The sequence below is a fragment of the Salvelinus namaycush genome, chromosome 17 (assembly GCF_016432855.1).
Source record: "Salvelinus namaycush isolate Seneca chromosome 17, SaNama_1.0, whole genome shotgun sequence".
NCBI classification, from domain to species: Eukaryota; Metazoa; Chordata; class Actinopteri; order Salmoniformes; family Salmonidae; genus Salvelinus; species Salvelinus namaycush.
The window spans coordinates 10,964,856-10,988,297 of NC_052323.1; the positions used below are offsets into that span (position 1 = coordinate 10,964,856).

The window sequence follows — 23,442 nt, forward strand, 5'->3', positions numbered from 1 at the left end:
GAGCGTATGGGGGTCTCGGAACATTGAAAAGTTTTATTTAACTTTTGGCAGAACAGATTATAGCCTACAAACTGTCAGTTTGAATTCATTCTTTGGTGTTGAAAAATATGACCCAAAAAGCAGCAGGACATGAAAAAGGTGGTGAACTGAAAAACAGGTGAACTGAAATGGATGAGTGATATGGTAGTGTAAGGCATTTTCACTTAAATCATTTAAAGGCCCAGTGCAATCAAACTTGATTTTTCTGTTTTATATATTTTTCCAAACTGAGGTTGAAATAATATTGTGAAAATAATGTTAATGCCCTTTTAGTGTAGGAGCTATTTGAAAAGAATTCCTGTAATTTCAGCCTGTTTTGATGGGAGGGAGTTCTGGCCTTCCATGGTGACAATGTGGTAAATTAGTTCCAAACATCTACAAATAACTAGTTTTCCCTTCCCCACTCAAACCACTCCCAGAAAGTCTTAGCAAAATTCTTGCTTGAGAAATTGCTATTTGTTTCTTTTTTACAATTTTGTTTTAAATTGATCACAATTTAGGTACTTAATTGTTGCGCAGAATAATCATAATCTATTGAACTGCTGCATTGGACCTTTTTAAGGCATCAATAATTAGGACGGTTAGATGTTTCCGTTTTAGATGGCTCATTCTGCCCCGAGTCTTGAATTAACTTGAATACTGGTAGTCTGATAATACAACAGTGATATAACAGACACAGGCAGATTATATGACTAGCAGTGAACTGTGTGTAGGACTGGTAGTGGAATCCAGTCCCTGTTCTCCCTTTGTCGCTACTGGTCTTTCTTGCTCTCTGCTGGGGTGTCGGGTTCAGGTTGAGGCTCTTCGCTGCCCTCTGGTGGTAAGGGGTTGTCCTCGCCACGACCCTTCTTTATCTTCTTTGACGCCTCGAAGAGCTCGTTCAGGTTGAACTCGCGGATGATGTTCTCCTAGAAAAGAATGAGACAAACGGGTGTGTGAGTGGGGACCCAAAGCCATTCACACACTTCAAAAAGTATGGCGCACGCACAGATTAGTGATCCCCACACAACACACACCTCGCTGAAAGTCCAGGACACTGCTCGACACTTATTGTCCACCATTGGACGTCTCATGACCTCCCGCCCTGACTGGAAAAGCACCAATGAGGGGAGCTGCTTGGCCAGAGGGGAGGTGCTAACCTTGTACCTGCAGAGAAGGGCAGAAAAAGTGTCAGACTATAGAAATAGGTGGTCCCTTCTCATCTGACTTATAGACAAACTAAGACTGTAGACTGCATGTCAATGTAAATTAATTTTTTTTGCATTCTGGTGAAAATGTAGTTTGTAAGAGACACTACCAACGTCAGAGGGAAAGTCTTACCTCTGAGCCACCTCTCCGTACCGGCCAGCGTCTATCTTCCCAAACCGCAGTCCTGCACAGTTATACCTGCATAACAGAGGAAGAGAACAAGAGACGGCCATGTTAAGTTAACACAACAACATTAGAAAGATGTGTTTCACTGGAGGAAGAGTAGAGGGGTGAAGTCACGCAGATAGAGGAGAGATGGAGCGAAAGAGGAAACGGGAAGAATACTAACTTGAGGGAAAGGTCGGCAAAGACGGGGGCGAAGGACTGGCACTCGGGAGACCAGTTAGCATAGAACTCAACGATCCACGTCAAGCGAGTATCATGATTCAGCTCCTCCTGTCCAATGGGATTAGACCAGATCAGATTACCTAAGTAGATCACAATCACTGTATCAGTAGTCTGGTTCCCAGCCAGGTGTCTCCCTACTAATAGTATTGTCACTAGGCTGACAGCCTACAGTATGGCGTCTCGTCTTCACACTCATGGCTGTCATGTCACATCTCAAGTCTTGGATCAACCCACTTACGTCTATGGTCTTTTCACTGAAGTACTTGATGTACTCTGGGCCCATGTAGAGTGGCGGTTTGCAGGTCATGACAAATGCTTGGACAGGAAAGGAAACAGAATCATTCTTGACATTGCAGAATGTATATTTGGTACTAACCCTAACTCCTAACCCATGCTGTCAAATTCACTCACAGAGCACAGACAGACTGGTTGGTTTCGACCAGTAAAGTCAAAGTGCAAATCAATCCCTGAAGCGAGCACTGTCTTGTCTTAACAAGGAGCACACCAACTTCCTCTGGTCACTAGTTATAATGCATATTAACTGACTGACAGCAGTGACATGAAGGGCAGTATGACAAGCAGCTCACCAATACACAGAGAGAAGTAGAAGATGCCCAGTCTGATGTCCAGCCTGAAGAAGAGGATGACGTTGGCCACCTTACTGAACATAAACAGGTTCCCTGCATGCTGCTCTAATGTGACTGGAGAACAGGGGAAAGGTTAGGGTTCATGACAGAGAAACAGAGAGGGGGGGGGGGGGGGGGGGCGAGTAGAGAAAGAGAGGGGTAAGAGAGACTGGGGGGATGAATAGAGTGACAGGGGGAGGGAGATAGTACAGAGAGCAATAATAAGACTCAAGGATAGAAAAGAGGGGGGGGGGGGGTAGGAGGAGTTAACAAAATAAACAGTGCCCCCCCCTCACACAACTGTATTCTCATGTTTACAAAGCAAACACATTGTCAAGAGCCAATGAACAAGCAGATGAACCTTGGGAGTTCTGTATTCTCAGGAGATGGTTTACAAGATGTGAGGGACCGGGTTTGTTGGGAAAATTGAAATAACAGTGTATGTGTTTGTTCTGATGTTAACTGTTTATACTGTAAACCTATGAGAGATTTTCAGTGACAACAGTGGGCTCACCCCTGCTACATGGCCAAACCTGTGTGTGTATTTGTGTTTCATTCTGCACCTACTGGCTCTTCTGTTCTTCATCATGACAATCGCACTGAGAAACATTAGAATCTCCACTTCTCTCTGTAAGACATAGGCCCCATAATATTACATACAAGTATTGCAACATTTACGGTAACAATAAACCCCACAAGATTTAGCGCAAGAGCAACTCTACCCCGATACTGACCCAGTCAAAGTCGCATGGGTTCCCGTCCTCCCGTTCTGTGTTGAGGTTTTCGCAAAGTCCCGGACACTTGCGAAGTATGAGGAATGCGGAGGACATCAATATAGACAAGATGTAATAAGGCTTGAAGAGCCATTTGTATATTTGAGGTAAGTGGTAAAAGAAAGCAATAACTCCGGTGATCAACCCCATGTTCCCTCAGCATGAGAGAAGAGAAGAGAAAGAAAGGGGGTTGAGCACAGTGACAGCCGTTCTTATTATACCTCAGTGGTGACAGCTGAAGCAGCAAGAGTTCAACCAAAGATTGCTCAACGTGAATGAGCGCGACATATGACACTTGACTGCGCATGCGGACATTGACAGAAAAGCAAAAACCTTTTTTGTACCTGTTGTCGTTCCGTAGACGGTCGTTTCTAGCGGGTACTCTAAAACACAAACAACGTTTTAAAAAATCGAGTAAATTGGTGAAACAACACACACAGTTGCTAAAAGTACACGAGATAACGTACAGGATCAGCCTAGTAATGCAACAGGAGATGTTTCGTCTCAGTCGTGGAAATTATTCTCACCTGTCAGACGGACCCGAACCCCAGAGGAACAGGCAACTGTTGTTCAGCAAAGTCACGGAGAAGAGCCTAGAGAAGTTTATATCCGATGCCAGGTACATATTGTATGAATAATACATTTGGCCATACATCACGTTGAGCTGAATTTTTTTTGCATCCTTGGGAAACTAGCTAACGTTAAATCTGTCTGAATGTGTCGTCAGTTTTCACAGATTTGGCCACACGTTCAATCCGTTCTATAAGAAGAACCCGCAGGTGACAGAGAACATCCATAAGCAGTTAAGAAAATATTTACAGAGGACTTTACAGGTTGGGCACCATCCCTTTGGCTTAAGTAGGCTTTTGTTAGACTTTTGACACGTGCGTGTGTGGCACCTATACAGGATGACATCAACAACTGATCGATGAGGGGGAGCTACAGTGCAAACTGGATCAGCTGAACAAGCTAGAAGAAGCTGCTAAGAACAGCCAAGACACAGCATGGTTAGTCACTGTCTGCCACCAAAGAAGACGTTGGCCTCTTTGTTTGTGTCTGTATGCTGCCGTACCTAGTGTTTTCCTCCATCTTGGATTGTCCTGTATGTGTGTTCACCTTGAAAAATCGGACCTTAGATCAGTGTCCAGGGGCACCTACTCCACCTCGTGTCCCCTCAGGCTTCCCAGTGGAGTGCCTGAGCAGGACCTGTGTAGTTTTGTGATGCCTTACTACTGGAAGCAGGAGGCGTACCAGCGGAGGGAGCTGAAGAAGATTTAGCAGGAGAACGCTGTGCTGGCTCAGAGGGTGCAGGCAGGCAGGGAAGGAATCACCCAGACCGAACAGCGCATTGCAACAGCTGTGGAAGGTGAGTGTAACCGGCGTCACTGTGCTAGCTTGGCAGCTTCACTTCCTCCCTCAACTTGCCTCTGACTGGGCTTGAACCTGGGTCCTACGCCTCGCCAACACATTTGACCGCACGATTGACAGCATGCAAAGCAGTTGGGCCCCTGAAAAGGATCCAGTTCATTGGTGTCATTTCAAGCTGTGGGGTGAGTTTATCCAGTATGATTTCACTCCATTACACGAGTGAGAGAGAACCATGATGCATTGGAGCCCACACTTTGTTTAACCTTTATTTAACTAGGCAAATCATTTACAATGACGGCCTAACCCGGACGACGCTGGGCCAATTGTGCGCCGCCCAGATCCAATGAGTTGTAAATGGAATGGAATAAATTAGTTGGTGTACGCTTTTGCTTTGGTTTAGCTGTCAAGAAAGAACAGATGTTATGAAGATTAGGTTGTCTAGGCTGCCCCTGCTATACAATGGTGATTGTAAAGCACAAATATTTTCATTCGTCTGCGTCCATAGAGACTAGCCTAGGCCTACTGTAGTTTCACTGTTTGTTTTTGTCAATTCCTGCATCTGTTAGTGAGTTCCAGACGCTCTCTTTCTCCCTCTGCCCACTTGCGACCTTTGATGACCCTGAGTACAGCCCTGTACTAAAACAGATTGGAAAGGGGGATACCTAGTTAGTTGTACAACTGAATGCCTTCAACTGAAATGTGTCTTCCGCTCTAACCACTAGGCTTTGAACAATTTGAACCTTAACATGTTACATTTTTGTACTTAGTATACCAGTTCTGTTTTATTATGTGCTTTGTGCTCTGTTTTTGTCATTAAATAAACTCCCCCCCCAAAAAATTAAAAAACACATTTTCCTTCATTTAGTAGCTAGGGTGCTTAATCAAGTGTACTTGATGAACGTTAGAAACGCACACTTTTGTAGTGGGGAGTTCGGCCATCGTCAGTACAAATTTGGTCGGCCAATATATTCCTGGTATTACGGTACTTCTCCAATGGAAAATATGCAATGACAGTATGCAACTATACCACAAAGGAGTAGAGACTAATTAAGCGGTTGTTGTCAGATTATCGTCTGTAGTCACATGTGTACAAAACTAACCGTATCGCTTTAGGAATACATCGATTTATTAGTTATTTAAATGTATTACTCGCAATAGATATGACGGAAATGTTTTCAACTCTGTATGGGCAAAATGATGCTCAGGGTCCTGCCCGATCATCGTCTCTGGGATTTGGACCGGGAAATCCACCACCCCCTCTGCCGCCAAACCAAGTCCCGATGGCGGCCCAGATGCCACCTCAGCTCGGGGATGAGGGGCCTGCTCTACGGAAGCCGGGAGCCATGAACGAACCTTTTTATTTACTGCGAGAACTACCAGGTACAGTTAACATTTCAGTGTGGGCACTACGTAATATGTTTATTCGTACCCGAGTGGAGGATTTTAAGTAATTTTTAGCTAGCCCCTTAGGTTATTTTCTAATTATAACATTAACTAACGTTAGCCTTTCTGAGCTAGCTGGTTATTGGCCAAGAGCCCAGCGACTAGTAGAACGTTACATTTTGTGTGTGTTATATTGCTATATCAATTTCGAAGTGCACTTCCTACATTAGCCATCACAAGTTACTCCCTCTGGGGTCTGGACCCTAGTAGTATTGGACATTGACGTCCGTGTGGACAAACTCTGGATCTTGTTACTGCATTGACAGTGTATTTTGCCTCACAGTGGGCAATGAGCTTACGGGCAATACCAACCTCATCACCCATTACAACCTGGAACACGCTTACAACAAGTTCTGTGGCAAGAAAGTCAAGGAGAAGCTCAGCAACTTCCTGCCAGAGTTACCAGGTGAACTACCATTCATCACCTTTACTATGTCTGTCTGTAAGTGATTTCTGTGGACCCATCCCACTGAGTATCCCACCTCACTTGCCTCTTCCCCCATCTCTCCCCTTTCTCTGAGTAATAAATTGTCTGTTTTCCCTCTTTCCTGTATCTGTAGGTATGATAGACTGGCCTGGTACCCAGGATGGCAGTTCGTTGCGCTCTCTGATAGAGAAGCCTCCAGTGTGTGGCAACTCCTTCAGCCCTCTGACCGGAGCCAGCCTCACCGGCTTCAGACTGCACACCGGACCGGTAGAGAGAGAGACACACACACACACACACACACACCTTCCTTTGACCACAATACTCAAATTTTTAGGGTACTTTATTCATCCAACACTAGGCCTCCGTATCATTTCTGTACTGTTAACGACGATGTTAAGACGTTATCTACTCTGTGTGTTTGTGTTCCAGCTACCGGAGCAGTATCGACTGATGCACATCCAGCCTCCAAAGAAGAAGAGCAAGCATAAGCACAAACACAACCGACCACAGGATCCCATACCGCAAGGTAACACATGCGCACGCACGCACACACACACACACACACACACACACACACACACACACACACACACACACACACACACACACACACACACACACACACACACACACACACACACACACACAACCATCCCTTCAGCCTTTGAAACCCTTCTGTCTTCACAGAGACGCCCTCAGACTCTGACCCCAAGAAGAAGAAGAAGAAAAGGGATGACGACCCTGACCGCAAGAAGAAAAAGAAAGACAAGAAAAAGAAGAAGGTAAGACTGCTGCCCTGACCCTTTCTCCATCTCTTGCACCGAAGTTGGTATATAGGAGGCCTATAAGCCTACAACCTTGTCCCCGGGCTAATTGCTCATATACGCCTGGAACAACAACGAGTCAAATGTGGGAGTGAACTAGGGCTTTCCCCCCCAAAAAACAACATTTGTCGACCAAGAGTCGTCTGTTCTTTCGACCGGTTTTAAAACATGTATTTTTCCATATATTGACACAACCTATGTATTTTAATTAAATCAACTATATGCACTGAATTTGTCTGATGTTTTAAGCAAACTGTATGATGAAATAATTAAGACACACAAATGACTAGAGACAGCGAGGGACTAGCACCCGTTGTGTGTCTCCCTGCTGCAGTGACCACCACAGAACATCAACTGTGTGTATAGCGCTGTCTGTGTTGCTGAAGCTGCAACATAACTTTTCAGTCAGAAGTGACAAATTATGTTCCCCGAAATCCCTCAGTTGTTTAGGATAAACATTCTCTCAACCCTTGCTCTCTTTACGTGGCATATCTATGCTTCGCATGCACGTGACCAATAGGTCCTGACCTATTGCACATCATAATCACATCAATAAATTGGTAATAACAAACTCTAAACGCCGCAACACATGTGACAGCAAAATGGGTGGAGAGGACGTGACAAACTCGAAACGGGGGAATGTTTACTGTTTGTGCAGAAGGTAAAGGGGAAGACGGACGTGTGGAATAAATGTGACTAGTTGTGGAAAATACTGGAGATCAAGAAAAATAAGCTATGGCGCAAGCGCTGCTTGCATATTAGGCCTGTGTGGGCCAAACAGGTGCTGTTATTTTACAATATCATTTTTCTGACCATTTAGAACAATGTAAACAACACTAAATACATGTATAAGCGTACCAAAGAGTCTAACTAATAACATTTAAAAAATAGTAGCATTCATTTGTGAATGCAATTTCCAAAACGGAAAGGTTTAGGCCTATTTATTGTTACACTAATTATTCAATGGTCGCTTTATTTTATTTAAAAACAAAAAAATGCTTGATTGCATTTCACATCATGAATGACTCGTATGCTGTGTGATGACATGAATGAATAAATGATTGAGACAGGCCTATATTTCAATACTTATATAGGCTACTAAGTAAGTTACGGTATTAAGACTAAACAGGATGCGCTCTTAGGCCTACAGCGCGATGGTGGTTATACAAGACTGATATACTTAAGCAATAAGGCACGAGGAGGTGTGGTATATGGCCAATATACCACGGCTAAGGGCTGTTCTTAGGCACAAAGCAGAGTGTCTGGATACAACCCTTAGCTGTGGTATATTGGCCATATACCACAAACCCCCGAGGTGCCTTATTGCTATTATGAACTGGTTAACAACGTAATTAGAGCAGTAAAAATACATATTTTTATCATACCCGTGGTATACGGTATGCTATAACACGGCTGTCAGCCAATCAGCATTCAGGGCTCCCAGTTTATAATAAGCCTACTAATGATAATGACATTACTTATTATTATGATCATAATAATAGTAATAACATAAGGAGATCAAGAAAAAAGGAGGGTGGTTATTATTATTATTTAAAAAATTGACAATTTGGAACAGTTTAAGCAGCACTAAATACATTATATTTAATACCAGAGATGCTGGTCTAACGAAAAAAAAAGCTTATTACAGCATAGCAATGATTAAAAACAGACACTATGTGAATGATTTATAGAGGCAGGCACATTTAACAGTTAGGCTATTGATTATAGACCTAATTAAGTTGGTTTCCTCTCTTCACTTTTCTAAGACAGTAAGGCAAGGGCTGTTTTCTTGTGTCCTCATTCCATTATTGCCTCCGCCGCATTGTTCTCAACACCAATATGCTGATTAACTTTGTTATTATACACGTAGCAACATGTTCTAGGAAAAGGCACCAATTCAACAGCGCACTGATGTTTCAGAACCGCGGACAGCAACCGCTATCCAACGTGGGAGAAAGCACATCTGTTATAATATTTTTATTAGTGTTGCACCATTGTTGCTACTTAATATAACCATATACAATTTCAGTAGCACGTCTTGGACTGATTGACTGTGCCATCCCCACGGCCTCTACAATGGATTAGTCCACTGACAGGAGCCAATCAGACAGGTGTCCATGATTTGTATTTTAATTAGATTTTTTTGCTACTGCTCGACTAAATAAATGTAGGTCGACCAACAGCCTATCGCGCAAGCAGTCGACTAAATAATAGCATATTTATCATTATTTGATCTTAGCGAATCACATGACTGCAAGCTGTGGCTCTAAATCAGAAAACATGTGGTGTGCTAGCAAAATAATTTCCCCAAATTTGAGAGACTAAACGCTAGCTGTCTACCTTTTTGAGTTAGCCAACTTAACATATTGCTGGCTATACATCAACATTTGTGTTATCAACACTTACTGTCCCAACAAAAACATAATGGACTGAAATCTGCAGAAAAATGGCTGAAATCTCCATATTGCATCAAATGAGCGCATACAGGGGGAACATAAACGGGGATACGAGTTCAGAGGGAGGTTATTGGAGATGAAGCCAATGGTTATGGATCGGCACTTTTTCTATAGTGTTTCTGTCTGTCCTTACAGAACCGCCACAGTCCGGACCACCCTGGCCTGGCTGGCTCTCAGCCCAACAGCCTCCGATAGACCAGACAGAGACAACAAGTGTGTGTGTGAGAAGGTGGTACGAGTGTGTTTAGAAGAATCAGGAAATGTTTAGGAGAGTATGTATTTAGATAACGAGAGATTATGCTTGTGTGACAGGGAGGGGAAAGACAGTCTTATGTATGTGTCGTCAAAGTGTGTGTGTGGTAGATTGGATGTCAGCAGTGTAATATTGTTCGAGGATGAGAGACGGAAGGCCACTGATATTCTGAATGAGTGTATATTATGTTCCCCTTTTTCATTTGGTTGTGATATTTTCTGACCACATTATATTCCAATAAACTTTGTTTTTGTCCATGCTGCGTTGATCCTCTTTGTCTGTGGCATGGTTTTCTCCCTGACGCCTCAAGGGTTGCCTTTAGTGATATGCTGTTTCAGTCTTGGGCACAGGACTCTTCTCCAGGTAAAGGGGAACTAGCGAAGTCAGGAATATGCACCGGCGTGTTTACAATCTGAAAACATCCATTCAACATTTTCATTTCTAATATGAATATAATGAATGAAGAATATAGTACTAACTTGGAAGATTGTCAGGGATATTAAAACAGTCACAGGACAGTTTCTTACATATGTTTATTTGATTAGACTTAAAGCTGGTTTTAGTCCCCAAATGAGACATGGCACAAAAAAATGATGCATATCACTTCTGACACACAAAAGCTATAAACAGGAGCATGATGGGGAGGGGATTAGATACAATACATTTCATCATTTTGGCATAGCTACATGCCCCTGAAGGTGCTGTTAGCAGCCCATAGAAATATGACTAGAACGGCTCCCAACATGGATTTGGTTTCCTAGGTGAAGTTTGGTAGTCTTTTCCTGTCGATTTACATTCAATTCTATGCACTGAGGTCAGGCAAGGCACTGAGTTAATACAAAAATAACACTTCCAATCCCCCCTTCCCCACTATAAACTAATGATTCACATTAACAGTTGTATAATAGAAACGCATCAGACTATATTGAGAACATTGGTGTCTTCTCAGCCAATAGTGTTGTGTTACATATGCACAGTGGAGCATTACACCAGAAGCATTTGCATAAGAGATATAAAAAAAAGTTATATTTACAAAAACGGTCTCTGTAGGCCAGAGCTTTGTGTATACATAGGGCACAGAGTTTTCCCTGGTCAGGATATGTGGATAGGAAAAATTCCTGGCCCTACACTATACATGAGCTCTGTAACCGGGTAGAGTACACAGCAAAAACACAATCTTCATCAGATGTAGTTATATTCATGGCACTACAATGAATACATCTGCTAACAATAACACACAACTTCCCTTTTTTAACACATATGCAGCTAAAAGGTACAAAAAGACACTTGAATACATATTTATTTACACACACAAGTTCATTCCTGTGCACAAAGCTGTGAAAATATGACACAGTGGACACTACCATTCTACGTGTCTACTTTAAAAAGTCTATGCTTTTGGGGGTCAAGTGTCACAAGTTCATGTTTTCCTATTTAAAAACATCGGAATTGTATGTTCAGTGGAGAATGACCGATTAACTCCACTTCTTGAATCTTCGCATAGAATATCTACGTATTTCAATTCTACACACCACACACAGACAGGTCTTGATTGAAGAGAGACAGTTGGGGGATAGAAGAGGTAGTCAGTGTCTCTACAGTCAGTCTGTGTTAATGTGATTAAAAATATTGCAATAGAAAAAGCATTGGCATATTTGGTATAGCAAATTGTAGCATTACTCATGGCTGGGTGAAGTGTGCATGGCTTTGGTTTTCCCAAGCTTCCTAGTAAAACGTATCACTACCTTACTGTGTTAATTCATACTTAATGACATTTTGATTCCTTTTTTTGTATATGACAACCAGTGTATTTGATTTACAACAGACACTATCATGAATGGCTTTTTTTCCCTGGAGAAGTTGCACAATTCATATCTGAATATCATTCTTTGGTGTTGTGTGTGTGTTCGTCTGCATGGATTGAGTAATACTAAAGGATTAACACGCCACAGAAGGGTCTTTCAAGTACCTTAGAAGTTTTGGCCTAGCAACACGGACATATGAAGGTGTGAGTGTCTGCTTGTGACCAGTGAAAAGTGTTGTGGCTTTTTAACAAGTCATTTGGATATTCTGAACTGAACCCAGAAACTAAACAGCATAAAATATTGACGACACAACTTCTCCTTATCGAGACAAATGTGTGGATTAGGATAAAAAATATGGTTTAGTCAACAAAAACAGCAATAATCCTAAATGAAAAAGAAAACGTTGCTGATTTTGTGGATAACCATGGACACTGACAAAAAAAATCCTACAGTTCCCACAATCCTTAGCATTGCGCAGGAACCACTTCCTATGCTAGACCGTTGCTATGGTGTTTGAGGCCATTGTGATCTGAGTGGTTGAGACCCTCTCTCTCCTGGCCAATGCCATTCTTTTCTCGAGCCTCCTTCTCCTGGATCAGGTGTCTGCGATGGTAGAATAGGTATCCAGGCAACAGGAAGCCACCCAATGAGAAGAGGATCATGCCCAGGTTGATCTGATGGGTGACGGATATGGGAAGTTAGACGACCAGTGAGGGGTTAAAAAGCCTTGTATGGTTAACTGACTCACCCAATAGGGGTCTCCGTGCAGGGATCCCACCATGATGATGAAGAGGGGCTGCTGCAGCAGGGCCACCACAGCACTGATCATCGACTGCAGCCCAGTCAGAGTACCAAAGTGGTTAGAGGGGTACCTGAGGGAGAGAAATTATTCCTAAAGTCAAATTCTGTATTTAAAAGATGTTGGTGACCATAGTTGCATGATGAAGATGAGAACTTACACGGCAGCATACAGGCCTCCACAGCAAGAGTGGATGAACCCTCTGACCATGGTGTGGAGGATGAAGGTCAGGATCTACAGGAGAATGTTGACATTTGGGTATTCCTGTGCGTTTGTCTGATATAGTATGTCAGAATGAACGAGCAATCATTAGTGTGTGTGTGTACCTGGAGCGGCAGGTTGTCTATCAGACAACATACTCCGAACACCAGCAGTAGCAGATTAGTGAAGATGAAGGCTCTCATGGCATTGGTGATTTTCTGGATCTTTTTGTCTCTCGTCGGCCCGTCTGTTGGTCTGTGTGGGATTGGACAGGGACAAAAGACATCAACCTCACCTCATATCCATTTAGCCTCTTTCCTCATTCTATTTTTCCACAGAGCTCCCATTATGCCCCCCCCCCAGGGTGCAAATTACAGGGGATCCAGGGGTGCTCAGCTCCCCTGAACGCAACAATAGGTCAAACTTGGGGGGGTGTCTCTAAATAATGATAATTTGACCAGTCTCCTATTTGTTTAAAATGCAGTGGTAAATATGTTTTACAGGTGTTTAAATATTCAAATAAAAGCTTCCAATTGAAACTAACACCCCCGCTCTCTGTCATGGTGGAAACCATTTATTTCTAAAGGGCAGCACTTGTCATCCAGGCCAGGCGGAGTGCTGTTCGGATGGTACAATTCTATAGCTGGCTAGACCGCAGCGCTGTCCACTCAGTAGTGCTGAATTTTGGCCTCAGCTGAGCTCCTTTACGCACAGATTTTCATTCCAATGCATTAGATTTATCTGTTGATTTGTCATGGTTTTCTTTTGTCAGTCAGCTGTTAAGAGCGCACATTGCTTTGTTTTTCAGGTGCGTGCGGGTACTGGTGTTCTCCCTGGCCAGAAGAGGTAGACCATTTTAATTAGCTTCATTATTTTCTAGCAATATTTGTATTATATTGAATGTGTAGGCTATCTGTTCAGAGGAATGCACTTGATGTTTATCATTTTGTGTATTTCTCATGCTATTGCCATTGATTGTTGTGTCACTAACTCCCTATTAAGTCGTTGTTACTACTTTGTACGTTTTGTATTTTAACATCACACTGCTCTCTGTGCTGAGTTGTGGTAGCGAGCCGTGATCCTGAATCACTATTTTCTTGTGCGGTGTTTTGAAAGGAGTGTCATGACTCTCCTGTGACGATCTGAAGGATCAGTTTACAGTGGGTCCGCTCTACAGCGTGCTCTCTCTCTCTCGTAGAGGGGGAGAGCGGGAAGTCTGCTGTTTTATGGCGCTAATCAAATAGCTGCCCCAATGCTCTGTAGTGTTCAAGGCTGGAATGTAAACTGTGAGAACACAGAGACACCCTTGGACATCAAAAGTTTGAATAATTGAACAATATTTCTATTGTTGAGAATGTGGGAGTGGTCCGTGGACACTTAAGGGACAGTCATGACAAGTGTGTTTCATTTGGTGATCTCATGAAGGACAGGAAACGCACACAACTGTATCTCTTAAAGTGTACATTTCCCAGCTGTCAGGTTAACATCTAAATATTGTGAAATGTATGTGATTAAACATTAAACTATTTGTGAAAAGATGTAATGTGATGTTAACCTTCTAAATGAGAAAATATGGGTTTTCATATAAAGTTAACCAAATCAGTGGTCACGCCCACGTGAGCATAGACATTACGTCAGCGTCATGGAATTGCCCCTTTTTCCACAGAGTATAAAACGGGTGACGTTTGAAGCGCTATTAGCGCGCACCCTGCTAACTAGCTAGCCATTTCACATCGGTTACACCAGCCTAATCTCGGGAGTTGATAGGCTTGAATTCATAAACAGCATAGCTGCTGGCAAAACGCACGAAAGTGCTGTTTGAATGAATGCTTACGAGCCTGCTGGTGCCCACCATCGCTCAGTCAGACTGCTCTATCAAATCATAGACTTAATTATAACGCACAGAAATACGAGCCTTCATTAATATTGTCGAATCCGGAAACTATCATCTCGAAAACAAAACATTTATTCTTTCAGTGAAATTTATCTAACGGGTGGCATCCATAAGTCTAAATATTCCTGTTACATTGCACAACCTCCAATGTTATGTCATAATTACGTAAAATTCTGGCAAATTAGTTTGCAATGAGCCAGGCGGCCCAAACTTTTGCATATACCCTGACTCTGCGTGCAATGAATGCAAGAGAAGTGACACAATTTCACCTGGTTAATATTGCCTGCTAACCTGGATTTCTTTTAGCTAAATATGCAGGTTTAAAAAATATATACTTCTGTGTATTGATTTTAAGAAAGGCATTGATGTTTATGGTTAGGTACACGGAGCAACGACAGTCTTTTTTCGCGAATGCGCACCGCATCGATTATATGCAACGCAGGACACGCTAGATAAACTAGTAATATCATCAACCATGTGTAGTTATAACTAGTGATTATGATTGATTGATTGTTTTTTATAAGATAAGTTTAATGCTAGCTAGCAACTTACCTTGGCTTCTGCATTCGCGTAACAGGCGGGCTCCTCGTGAGGCAGGTGGTTAGAGCATTGGACTAGTTAACCGTAAGGTTGCAAGATTGAATCCCTGAGCTGACAAGGTAAAAATCTGTCATTCTGCCCCTGAACAAGGCAGTTAACCAACCGTTCCTAGGCCGTCATGGAAAATAAGAATGTGTTCTTAACTGATTTGCCTAGTTAAATAAAGGTGTAATATATATATATATATCGTCAAAATCGGCATCCAAAATTACCGATTTCCGATTGTTATGAAAACTTGAAAATCGGCCCTAATTAATCGGTCGACCTCTAATTACAACAGCAACTATCCAGAGCCGCGGAGAAAACTACAACCACGAAGGACATTGTGACTTCTGGGGAAGTTAACCAGAGACCCTGATGAACTGACTCTCCAACAGACGGACCAGCGATTCCAACAGAGAAGACAACATACGGGTGTAAATATATACATTGCAATTATTCTCGATTAGCATTTCAATGAATATAATTATCAACTGTGTGTAGTGAATCCATTTAGTCTTTCCCGCTCTCTCTGTCCCCACCCCTTTCCTTTGTCTATCAAGCCGTCATATTGGCTTTGTCCGCTAGGGACTTTTTCTTTGTATCATGTAGTAACCCAAATATCTACTGTTTGTTTTATTTAATTGTGTGTGATTATTTAGTTAGTAAATAAATAACCCAATTTGTATATCGCTGATTTATAATTTAGGCTAGGATTCGTACAGATTTCCTCATGGTTTCATTTATAGAAGACTAATTCAGAAAACTATAACTCTAAATCTCAACATTTTCTGTGGTGCCCTGACTTCCTAGTTAATGTTTACATGTTTAGTTTAAATCATGTAATAATTAAACCTAGAGAATTGATTTGATAAAATAAGTCTTCACATTTAATGATAGTCCAGACACGACAGGAGCAAGCACTAACATAAAAATCTCCAATATGTTACTGTTTACAATGGCCTTATCAATTAATTGGCTCCGTTTCTAAATGGTTGTGTTAGCTGTTTTATCTTAAGCAGCTGTATCTGGAGTCTGCATATGTTCATGAGTGTTAAAGTTCATACACATTGTTGCTTTGTCTAGTAAATTGGCCCGTTTCAGACCCATTTCAGGTGTACCAACTTTTCAGTCTACAAAAAAGGTAAATTTGTCCGCAAAATGCATCAATTAATGTAGGCCTAGTCATTAAGCACACTTTTGGGTGTTTTGTAACAGATGTATATTTCAGTTCATTAAACGGTCCTAGTGCACATGCACTGTTTGGATGCGGGAATTATTTTGAAGTGGACGAACATGCACAGGTAGCTCACTTTTTGAAGTGATTTGTTTGACAATCAGATGAAAACATGATGACTGGTTGTGTTCATGCCACATAAAGGTAATTAATTTGTGTCGTTTTACTAGTAGGCCCATAAAAACTTCACGTATACATGCCCAATAGAGACACCCCCCGGAATGTCATGGTGTCATTCTCACACTGCTCTCTTGCTTTCGCTCTCACACACCTCTTCTCTGTCTCTGCCACACACTCCTTCATCCTCCAGTCCATGATGTAGCCAATCAGAGGACAGGTGACCAGGCAGAGCAGCTGCAGGGTGCCAAAGATGGACGAGTAGAAACTCACTGGAGGAGAGAACACACATTTAGACACACATGACAAGGACATGTCACTTTCACCAGGAGACATTTCTCACCTTTCTTCTTTGCCTCGACGATCAACTCCCCAGAAGCTGAGGGAAAAAAGGAGGACAACTTGATTAGAACACATTTACATGGAGGGAATAGGGCCCAGTCATAACAGTGTGTTGGTTTGTCAGTTGACTGCCAGCTGGTCTGGTTTGTCAGTTACTCACCGTGAGGGTTGCCGTGGGTGACGAGGAACTCCAGCATCTTGTTCATGGCGCCCATAAAGAAAATGATCCTGAGCTGGGTCATCCCCATGGTAACCAGACTCCACAGGAAGATGGGCGAGAACACCGACCTACGGAATGGGATGGCATCTGAGAGAGAGAGAGAGAGAGTAGGCAGACAGTTAATATGGGTCTATGGGATGTGTTTGTGAGCAAGAGCTGCTGTTGTGTTTTCAGGTGTGTGTTCTGGACTCACTCTGTGTGTCAGCTGGGAGTTTCTCAGTGGAGTCGTTCAGGCCTCCATTCTTCTGACTCAACCTCTCTCCCACACCCTTATGGTCCCCAGACAGATAAGTCAGCGCTAACTTCTTACTGTTAAAGAGGGGGAAAAAACAAAGGAGAAAGTTGTTTATTACCTCTTATGTTGCATGTCAGTATGGTAACTGTTGTATTTCTACTTAACTGTCACTCTTACTACTACAGTAACCTGATTAAGTTTACTGTCTTGTTCTAGCATTGTAGAAGTATTATGATAATATTGTTATAGCCATTCTTTTGTGATCTGACGTTGTTTTACTGTTGTACTGACCTGTAGTCGACCTCGTCGGGCGTGGGGAAGGCCTCCACTGGCCAGTTGAGGAAACAATTGAGGAAGACTAAGCCTGCTAGACCCGACCACACCCACATGATCACCCGGAACGACACACCCGCATCATAGATCAGCTTAGAGAGGGACGAAGGGAAAATGGGGTGTTATTTGTATAGAATAGTACAAATATTTGAGGCTAACGGTGGAAAGGTCATTGAACGTGCATTCTATATGTATGAGTGTTACGGGGCAACGGTAACAAATATGCATTCATATCTGACAAACGTGCAAATGTGCATCCATCATGGTTACCTTGACTCCAGGGAAGGTGACAGCGGAGGAGGCGTAGGAGCCAATCATCAGAGACATGATGGTGGAGCTCAGACTGCCAAACATGTTGGGTAGCTGGAGGGAGAAAGATATATATTTACGAACAGTCTTAAACATTGACAATTTGACCAAAATCAACACACACTGATACAGTGAGAGCACAGACACTCAGTACTAGTAAAGTCTTGTTTTAGGAGTGCAGTAATGCAATTTCACCAGCAGAGGGCACAAAGGTATTGAGTAAAACAGGCATACAGTATCACTTTGGAAAAGGAAGTATCAACTAAAACAACTTCCTATCATTTAATAAAGTTAATAATAGACATGTCATAGACGCAGAAGGATGGAAGCATAATTAAATTGTTTTAGACCCAATGACATTCAATAAGAGTACTGTTCATGAGCTAGGCCATTCTCAGCACAGACTTTCTCTATTAGCAACCATACATCAACGATGCGTAAACGAATAACAGCGACACGCTGACGTGCAGTGTCAACGTCCCTTGATTAAAAAAAGTTTTGATCATTTTTTCATGTTCAGGATCTCATCCCAAATTGATCACTATGATAGTCATTATTACTTGTAAGAGCAGACTACAGAGCCATCTTGCAGCACAAACTTAACGTTACTTTCAACAAGTCAAGATGCCCATTGAAGTTATTTGCATAACTGAATCTCAGAGTTTAGGGAAATATTTTTACACAATATTTTCTTCCCAAGAGCAGTAGTACTTGTGCCGACAAAGTGAAACGTGACGGCGTGAGCGAGGGGAAGTTGTGATCTTTTTGTCACTAGGTTGGTGTGTTGCTGGAGCCTAGAGGTCTCCCTAGGGTCAGGTCAGAGGAGTCAGGTATGGCACAACAACAAGCTGTTCCTGGCCGTGTTCCGACATGACACTGGACTAGTAAAAGACACCTGAAACACCCGTCCTCATTGATGGATTCCTAGAAGGCAAATATTTCCCATCCTGGCGTGGCAGACAACGTGTAACGGTACAGATATACCAGGATGATCTCTGGCAGATTTTGTGAATGCCAGGGGCCATGTGCTAAAAACACACAGAGGAAAGCTAGTATCTCTTACAAACATCAAAGTAAAGTTATTCTAGCCATGTTAAAATGCCAGTCTTAACGTTTGCCTGTTTGACTGTTACCTAACTGTACAGCACAGTGTGACAGAGTGTCTCGGCACCTGTCTGTTTGTGTGGTGTGTGTGTGTGTGTGTGTGTGTGTGTGTGTGTGTGTGTGTGTGTGTGCAGGAGGAGATATTCCCACTGGTTCTCTGGCAGGAGCCCATAAAGCACACATTTCCTTCAAGCACGACATCCCTGTTTAGACAGCCAGGGTCAGTGGAAACACGTGTGTTTAGCAGACAGGAATGACCTACACCACGTGACCAAAAGTATGTGGACACCTGCTCGACGAACATCGCATTCCAAAATCATTGTCAACAGGAAAGGGCCTTCCCCAAACTGTTGCCACAATGTTGGAAGCACAGAATCGTCTAGAATGTCATTGTATGCTGTTGAGTTAAGACTTCCCTTCACTGGAATGAAGGGGCCTAGCCCGAACCATGAAAAAGCCACAGACCATTATTCCTCCTCCACTAAACTATACAGTTGGCACTATGCATTAGGGCAGGTAGGGATCTCCTGGCATCTGCCAAACCCAGATTCGTCTGTCGGACTGCAAGATGGTGAAGCGTGATTCATCACTCCAGAGAAGTTTCCACTGCTCCAGATTCCAATGGCCAGCGAGCTTTACACCACTCCAGCCGACACGTAGGCTTGTGTGTGTGCGGTTGTTCGGCAATGGAAACCCATTTCATGAAGCTCCCGACAAACAGTTGTTGTGCTGACGTTACTTCCAAAGGCAGTTTGTATCAGTATTGCAATCTCGGACAGACGATTTTTACGCGGTACGCGCTTCTGTAAACAGAGTTCTCGTTCTGTGAGATTCTGTGGCCTACCACTTCCCGGCTGAGCTGCTGTTGTTGCTAGATGTTTCCACTTCACAATAACAGCACTTACAGTTGACCGGGGAAGCTCTAACAGGGCAGAAATTTGATGAACTGACTTGTTGGAAAGGTGGCATCCTATGACGGTGCCACGTTGAAAGTCACTGAGCTCTTCAGTAAGACCATTCCACTGCCAATGTTTGTCTAGGAGATTGCATGGCTGTGTGCGCAATTTTATACACCTGTCAGCAACGGGTGTGGATGAAATAACCAAATCCACTAATTTGAAGATGTGTCCACATACTTTTGTATATGCAGTGCATTCGGGAGATATTCAGACATTGACCTTTTCCATATTGTTACGTTACAGCCTTAATCTAAAATAATTTGGTTTTCCCCCTCATTAATCTACACACAATATCCCATAATGACAAAGCAAAAAGTCAATTTTTTTGTGTGCACATCACATGTACATAAGTATTCAGTATAAGTATCCCTTTGCTATGAGACTGGAAATTGAGCTCAGGTCCATCCTGTTTCCATTGATCATCCTTGAAGTTTCTACAACTTTTAACTACAAATTAAGAAATTAATTTTAGAATAAGGCTGTAACGTAATAAAATGTGGAAATGGGAAGGGGTCTGAATACTTTCCGAATGCATTGTATAGTGTAGCTGGTTTACTGACAGACCATACAGTCTGTCAGGTACTTGTGAACTACTGGAAATTTGACATGGATTTGAAAATGCATTCCAGGATATATATATATATATACATACATTTAAAAAGCAGATCTGTGAAAAGAGAATATGGGTGTAAATGTGTCAGAGAAACAGAGAGAAAGAGACAGGGAAGAACGACAGTGTGAGCGAAACGTGTAGTTGAGTTGATGTTAGGGTCCCCAAAGAAAGAGAATATACAGCGGTTGGCCTCTTCACTCTAACTTAACGTTTAAACAGCCATTTTTGCATCGGTTTTCCATTCAAACATTAAGAAAAATCCATAACATTCCATGTGAATTCACAATGCAGCTGTGCTGCTGCCAGCAAAGATTTGGGTCTCACCGTGCATCCCTTTCAGATGGTTAAGCATTGCACCTGCACTACCATTTACTAGGGTCCTATCAGTTATTCTAGCCAGAATCACGGAATCCCTGACATTAAAACGGAATTCAACAATATTAAAAAATGTATTGAACTTATTAGAAAATGTATTAAGTTGCCCAAGTTAAATCATAAGACATGCACAAATTGATCAGTGATTTGTATTTTCCGGCAACTTTTTGAAATGGCACAGGAACGCCCCAGTCTTTCACAAGAGATCCATAGCACGTTGTGGACGATAAAACAACCGAAGCCCATTCATTTTCAAATGAAGGAAGCTAAGTGGGCGGGGACCGTTGGGCGATGTGGAGAATGGGAGAGGGACGTGAAAGTTGGGGAAAGCTGAACTTTATGCAAATACTCTGACAACTCATTGCTATTTACCAATCAAAGCTCACTAAAGTTTCCAGCTCCTACTGGATTGGCTGTTGATACCTAGGCACCACCTAGCCTGTTTTTTATATCTTGCTAGCACCAACCTGACTCAAAGCATGGGTGGCTATCCGAATTTACAAGCATCTCGCCCATTGTGTGTGTTGTGTGCTGTGCGTGTGTAAGTTTAGTCTACACTCAGTGTAGCCGTTAGCAATAATGCTAATGATAAACGCCTGCTGGTAGATGGAAAAGGTTTCCCCAAAACCTTCTCAATTAAAGGTGAACTACAAAGTAGCCTATGCCTACCTGGCTGAATGACATTATTATTTGCACCAATCCAGTTGCCATTTGTTTTGCAAACTCTGCAATTGCATGAAACAGAAACACGGCTAACCAACCAAACAAAAGGTCTCTGGCTGGTGCACACATGCACAATTCATTTTTTCCTCTTGATTTCTGACCTCAAAAGTGGTCTCCTGATGTGGTTTAAGCATTGTTGTGGACTTAGAACATCCAATGTTGTTGTTTTTCTATTAAAACGTGTGATTTTGCGGGCAAATTTATGGATTTTATAGGGCCATACATGTACCTCAATTTCACCTTGCAAAGTTTGCATTTCTTTCTCATTTAACTTCTCAAAGTATTGCCATACAGGACTTTGCTGCTGTTGCTTGCCTTTCCAACTGTCAACGACGATGATGTTCTGGTGCAGTCAACTCTAAATTGATTCCTCGACTCCTTGCACGTCAACTCCCATTTCTGAGTGCCAAGATTTGAGAGTTTCTACTGGACAAATTCAGGTTTGGTTCCGTTTGCTTCCGTTTAAGAAATGTTTTGCAACAGAATCTACGTAATGAATAAGCCCCAAGCGAGCCAGCGCGAGGGAGAGGAGGCAAAAAAAAACGTGGTGAGCATGTGTCTTGGTAATCTGTTTCGCATGCCTCGGAAATTTACCAAAGTAGCCTAAAGTTCGCCTCTTTCCGCCAGGCCTTTATAGCCTATAACAAGCAAAATGATATGTTTTGTGATAACTGCACTGGGATTTTAATTGTTTTTCAGTTTGGGATTTTTCTTAACATGAAGTATTCCAATTTCATTTAAAAATTCACACCCCTAGCAGGAAGCACTAAACCACGGCTGATAGTACTCTCTTTGTCTCTGTCTTACACCCCCTTCTGTAGGCCCAGGAGGGGTTCCTGACCATATAATCTAACCAGGAAATACTCTGGGCCCAAGTTAAGTAAGTGAGATCCTGTTTTCAAACCCCTCTCTCATCTGCCCTCTCTCTTTGTCAGGTCCACATCTGTCGGTCTGCCACCTGTCTGTCTGTTTGACTCTCTCAAGACACAGCTGGGGGGAAGGGCTTGGGAGGAATGTGGCGGTTGCCATAGGAGATCTTAAAACGGAACAGCTGAGTAGCAATCACCTGCGGGCTCAGTCTCAGGAAAGCCTCAGCCCGCTTAAAATTGGCCAGGAGGTGTTCCTGACCAGAAACAACTCTAGGCCCTAGTTATAGTCTAGTGTTTTCCTGGTAAAGTCCTGGCCCTACTCTTATACATAGCATGAAATGCCAATTGTCCACCAGCCAATCCTAAACACAACCTTAACTCAATATAACCCCTTTAACTAGGGATGTTAACGGTTAACCGTTAATCGGTTAGCCACCGAAAATGAATTTGACATGTCATGATTCAGTGGTCTAATTTGCATTAATTTAGTGGAATTAAAATTGCCGCATGTGTATTTTCGTTGGTTGTCAAGCATCTTATCACATGCGCACAGCATACAGAGCCCAGTTGGGGGGGAAAAGAAGCTGGTACTGGAGTGAAAAGTGCTTTTGTTAGCCCAGTTATTGCACAACAAATAAATTCTTAAATTGGAAATCGCAAGTTAAAAACTGTTTTGATGGCCACGACTAAAAATAGCTACTATTTGTATTTCTCAATCTCAACTCGTAACTAAAGCGTGACTCCCATTCCAGTGCATAGGCTATAGTCAACAGTAGGCAGGCTATAGTCAACAGTAGGCAGGCTATAGTCAACAGTAGGCAGGCTATTAGCGCACCACCCACCACTTAGTAATGGGAGCTTGAGGCAGTGTAATTGTTTGAAACTTGAACATTTCACTTTACTTTAAATAACGAGGCATGTCT

At 42.5% G+C, this 23,442-nt stretch overlaps 3 protein-coding genes across 3 annotated transcripts in view; 1 reads left to right on the forward strand and 2 right to left on the reverse strand.

Annotated features, from left to right (window-relative positions):
- Positions 1-9: 9 nt before the first annotated feature.
- LOC120062291 (thioredoxin-related transmembrane protein 2-B-like) lies at positions 10-3,301 on the reverse strand. Its single transcript, XM_039012141.1, has 8 exons — positions 2,996-3,301; positions 2,829-2,889; positions 2,223-2,336; positions 1,874-1,950; positions 1,577-1,683; positions 1,360-1,425; positions 1,056-1,185; positions 10-947 (listed from the first exon to the last, which is right to left on the reverse strand). The coding sequence occupies exons 1-8, from the start codon at positions 3,182-3,184 to the stop codon at positions 792-794; spliced, it is 900 nt and encodes a 299-aa protein (XP_038868069.1). The 5' UTR covers positions 3,185-3,301; the 3' UTR covers positions 10-791.
- Positions 3,302-5,225: 1,924 nt separating this feature from the next.
- Positions 5,226-10,065, forward strand: LOC120062292 (mediator of RNA polymerase II transcription subunit 19-A-like). Its single transcript, XM_039012142.1, has 6 exons — positions 5,226-5,782; positions 6,129-6,251; positions 6,406-6,539; positions 6,702-6,798; positions 6,960-7,054; positions 9,688-10,065. The coding sequence occupies exons 1-6, from the start codon at positions 5,563-5,565 to the stop codon at positions 9,745-9,747; spliced, it is 729 nt and encodes a 242-aa protein (XP_038868070.1). The 5' UTR covers positions 5,226-5,562; the 3' UTR covers positions 9,748-10,065.
- Positions 10,066-10,321: 256 nt separating this feature from the next.
- Positions 10,322-23,442, reverse strand: part of LOC120062293 (large neutral amino acids transporter small subunit 3-like) — a 30,740-nt gene continuing 17,619 nt past the window's right edge. The window contains exons 6-15 of the mRNA XM_039012144.1: positions 17,838-17,930; positions 17,526-17,659; positions 17,193-17,308; positions 16,940-17,086; positions 16,781-16,816; positions 16,592-16,709; positions 12,736-12,865; positions 12,570-12,643; positions 12,359-12,482; positions 10,322-12,284 (exon numbers count right to left, since the gene is read on the reverse strand). Of these exons, the coding sequence (XP_038868072.1) occupies positions 12,099-12,284; positions 12,359-12,482; positions 12,570-12,643; positions 12,736-12,865; positions 16,592-16,709; positions 16,781-16,816; positions 16,940-17,086; positions 17,193-17,308; positions 17,526-17,659; positions 17,838-17,930 (1,158 nt within the window). The 3' untranslated portion in view covers positions 10,322-12,098. The remainder of the gene's footprint in view (positions 12,285-12,358; positions 12,483-12,569; positions 12,644-12,735; positions 12,866-16,591; positions 16,710-16,780; positions 16,817-16,939; positions 17,087-17,192; positions 17,309-17,525; positions 17,660-17,837; positions 17,931-23,442) is intronic.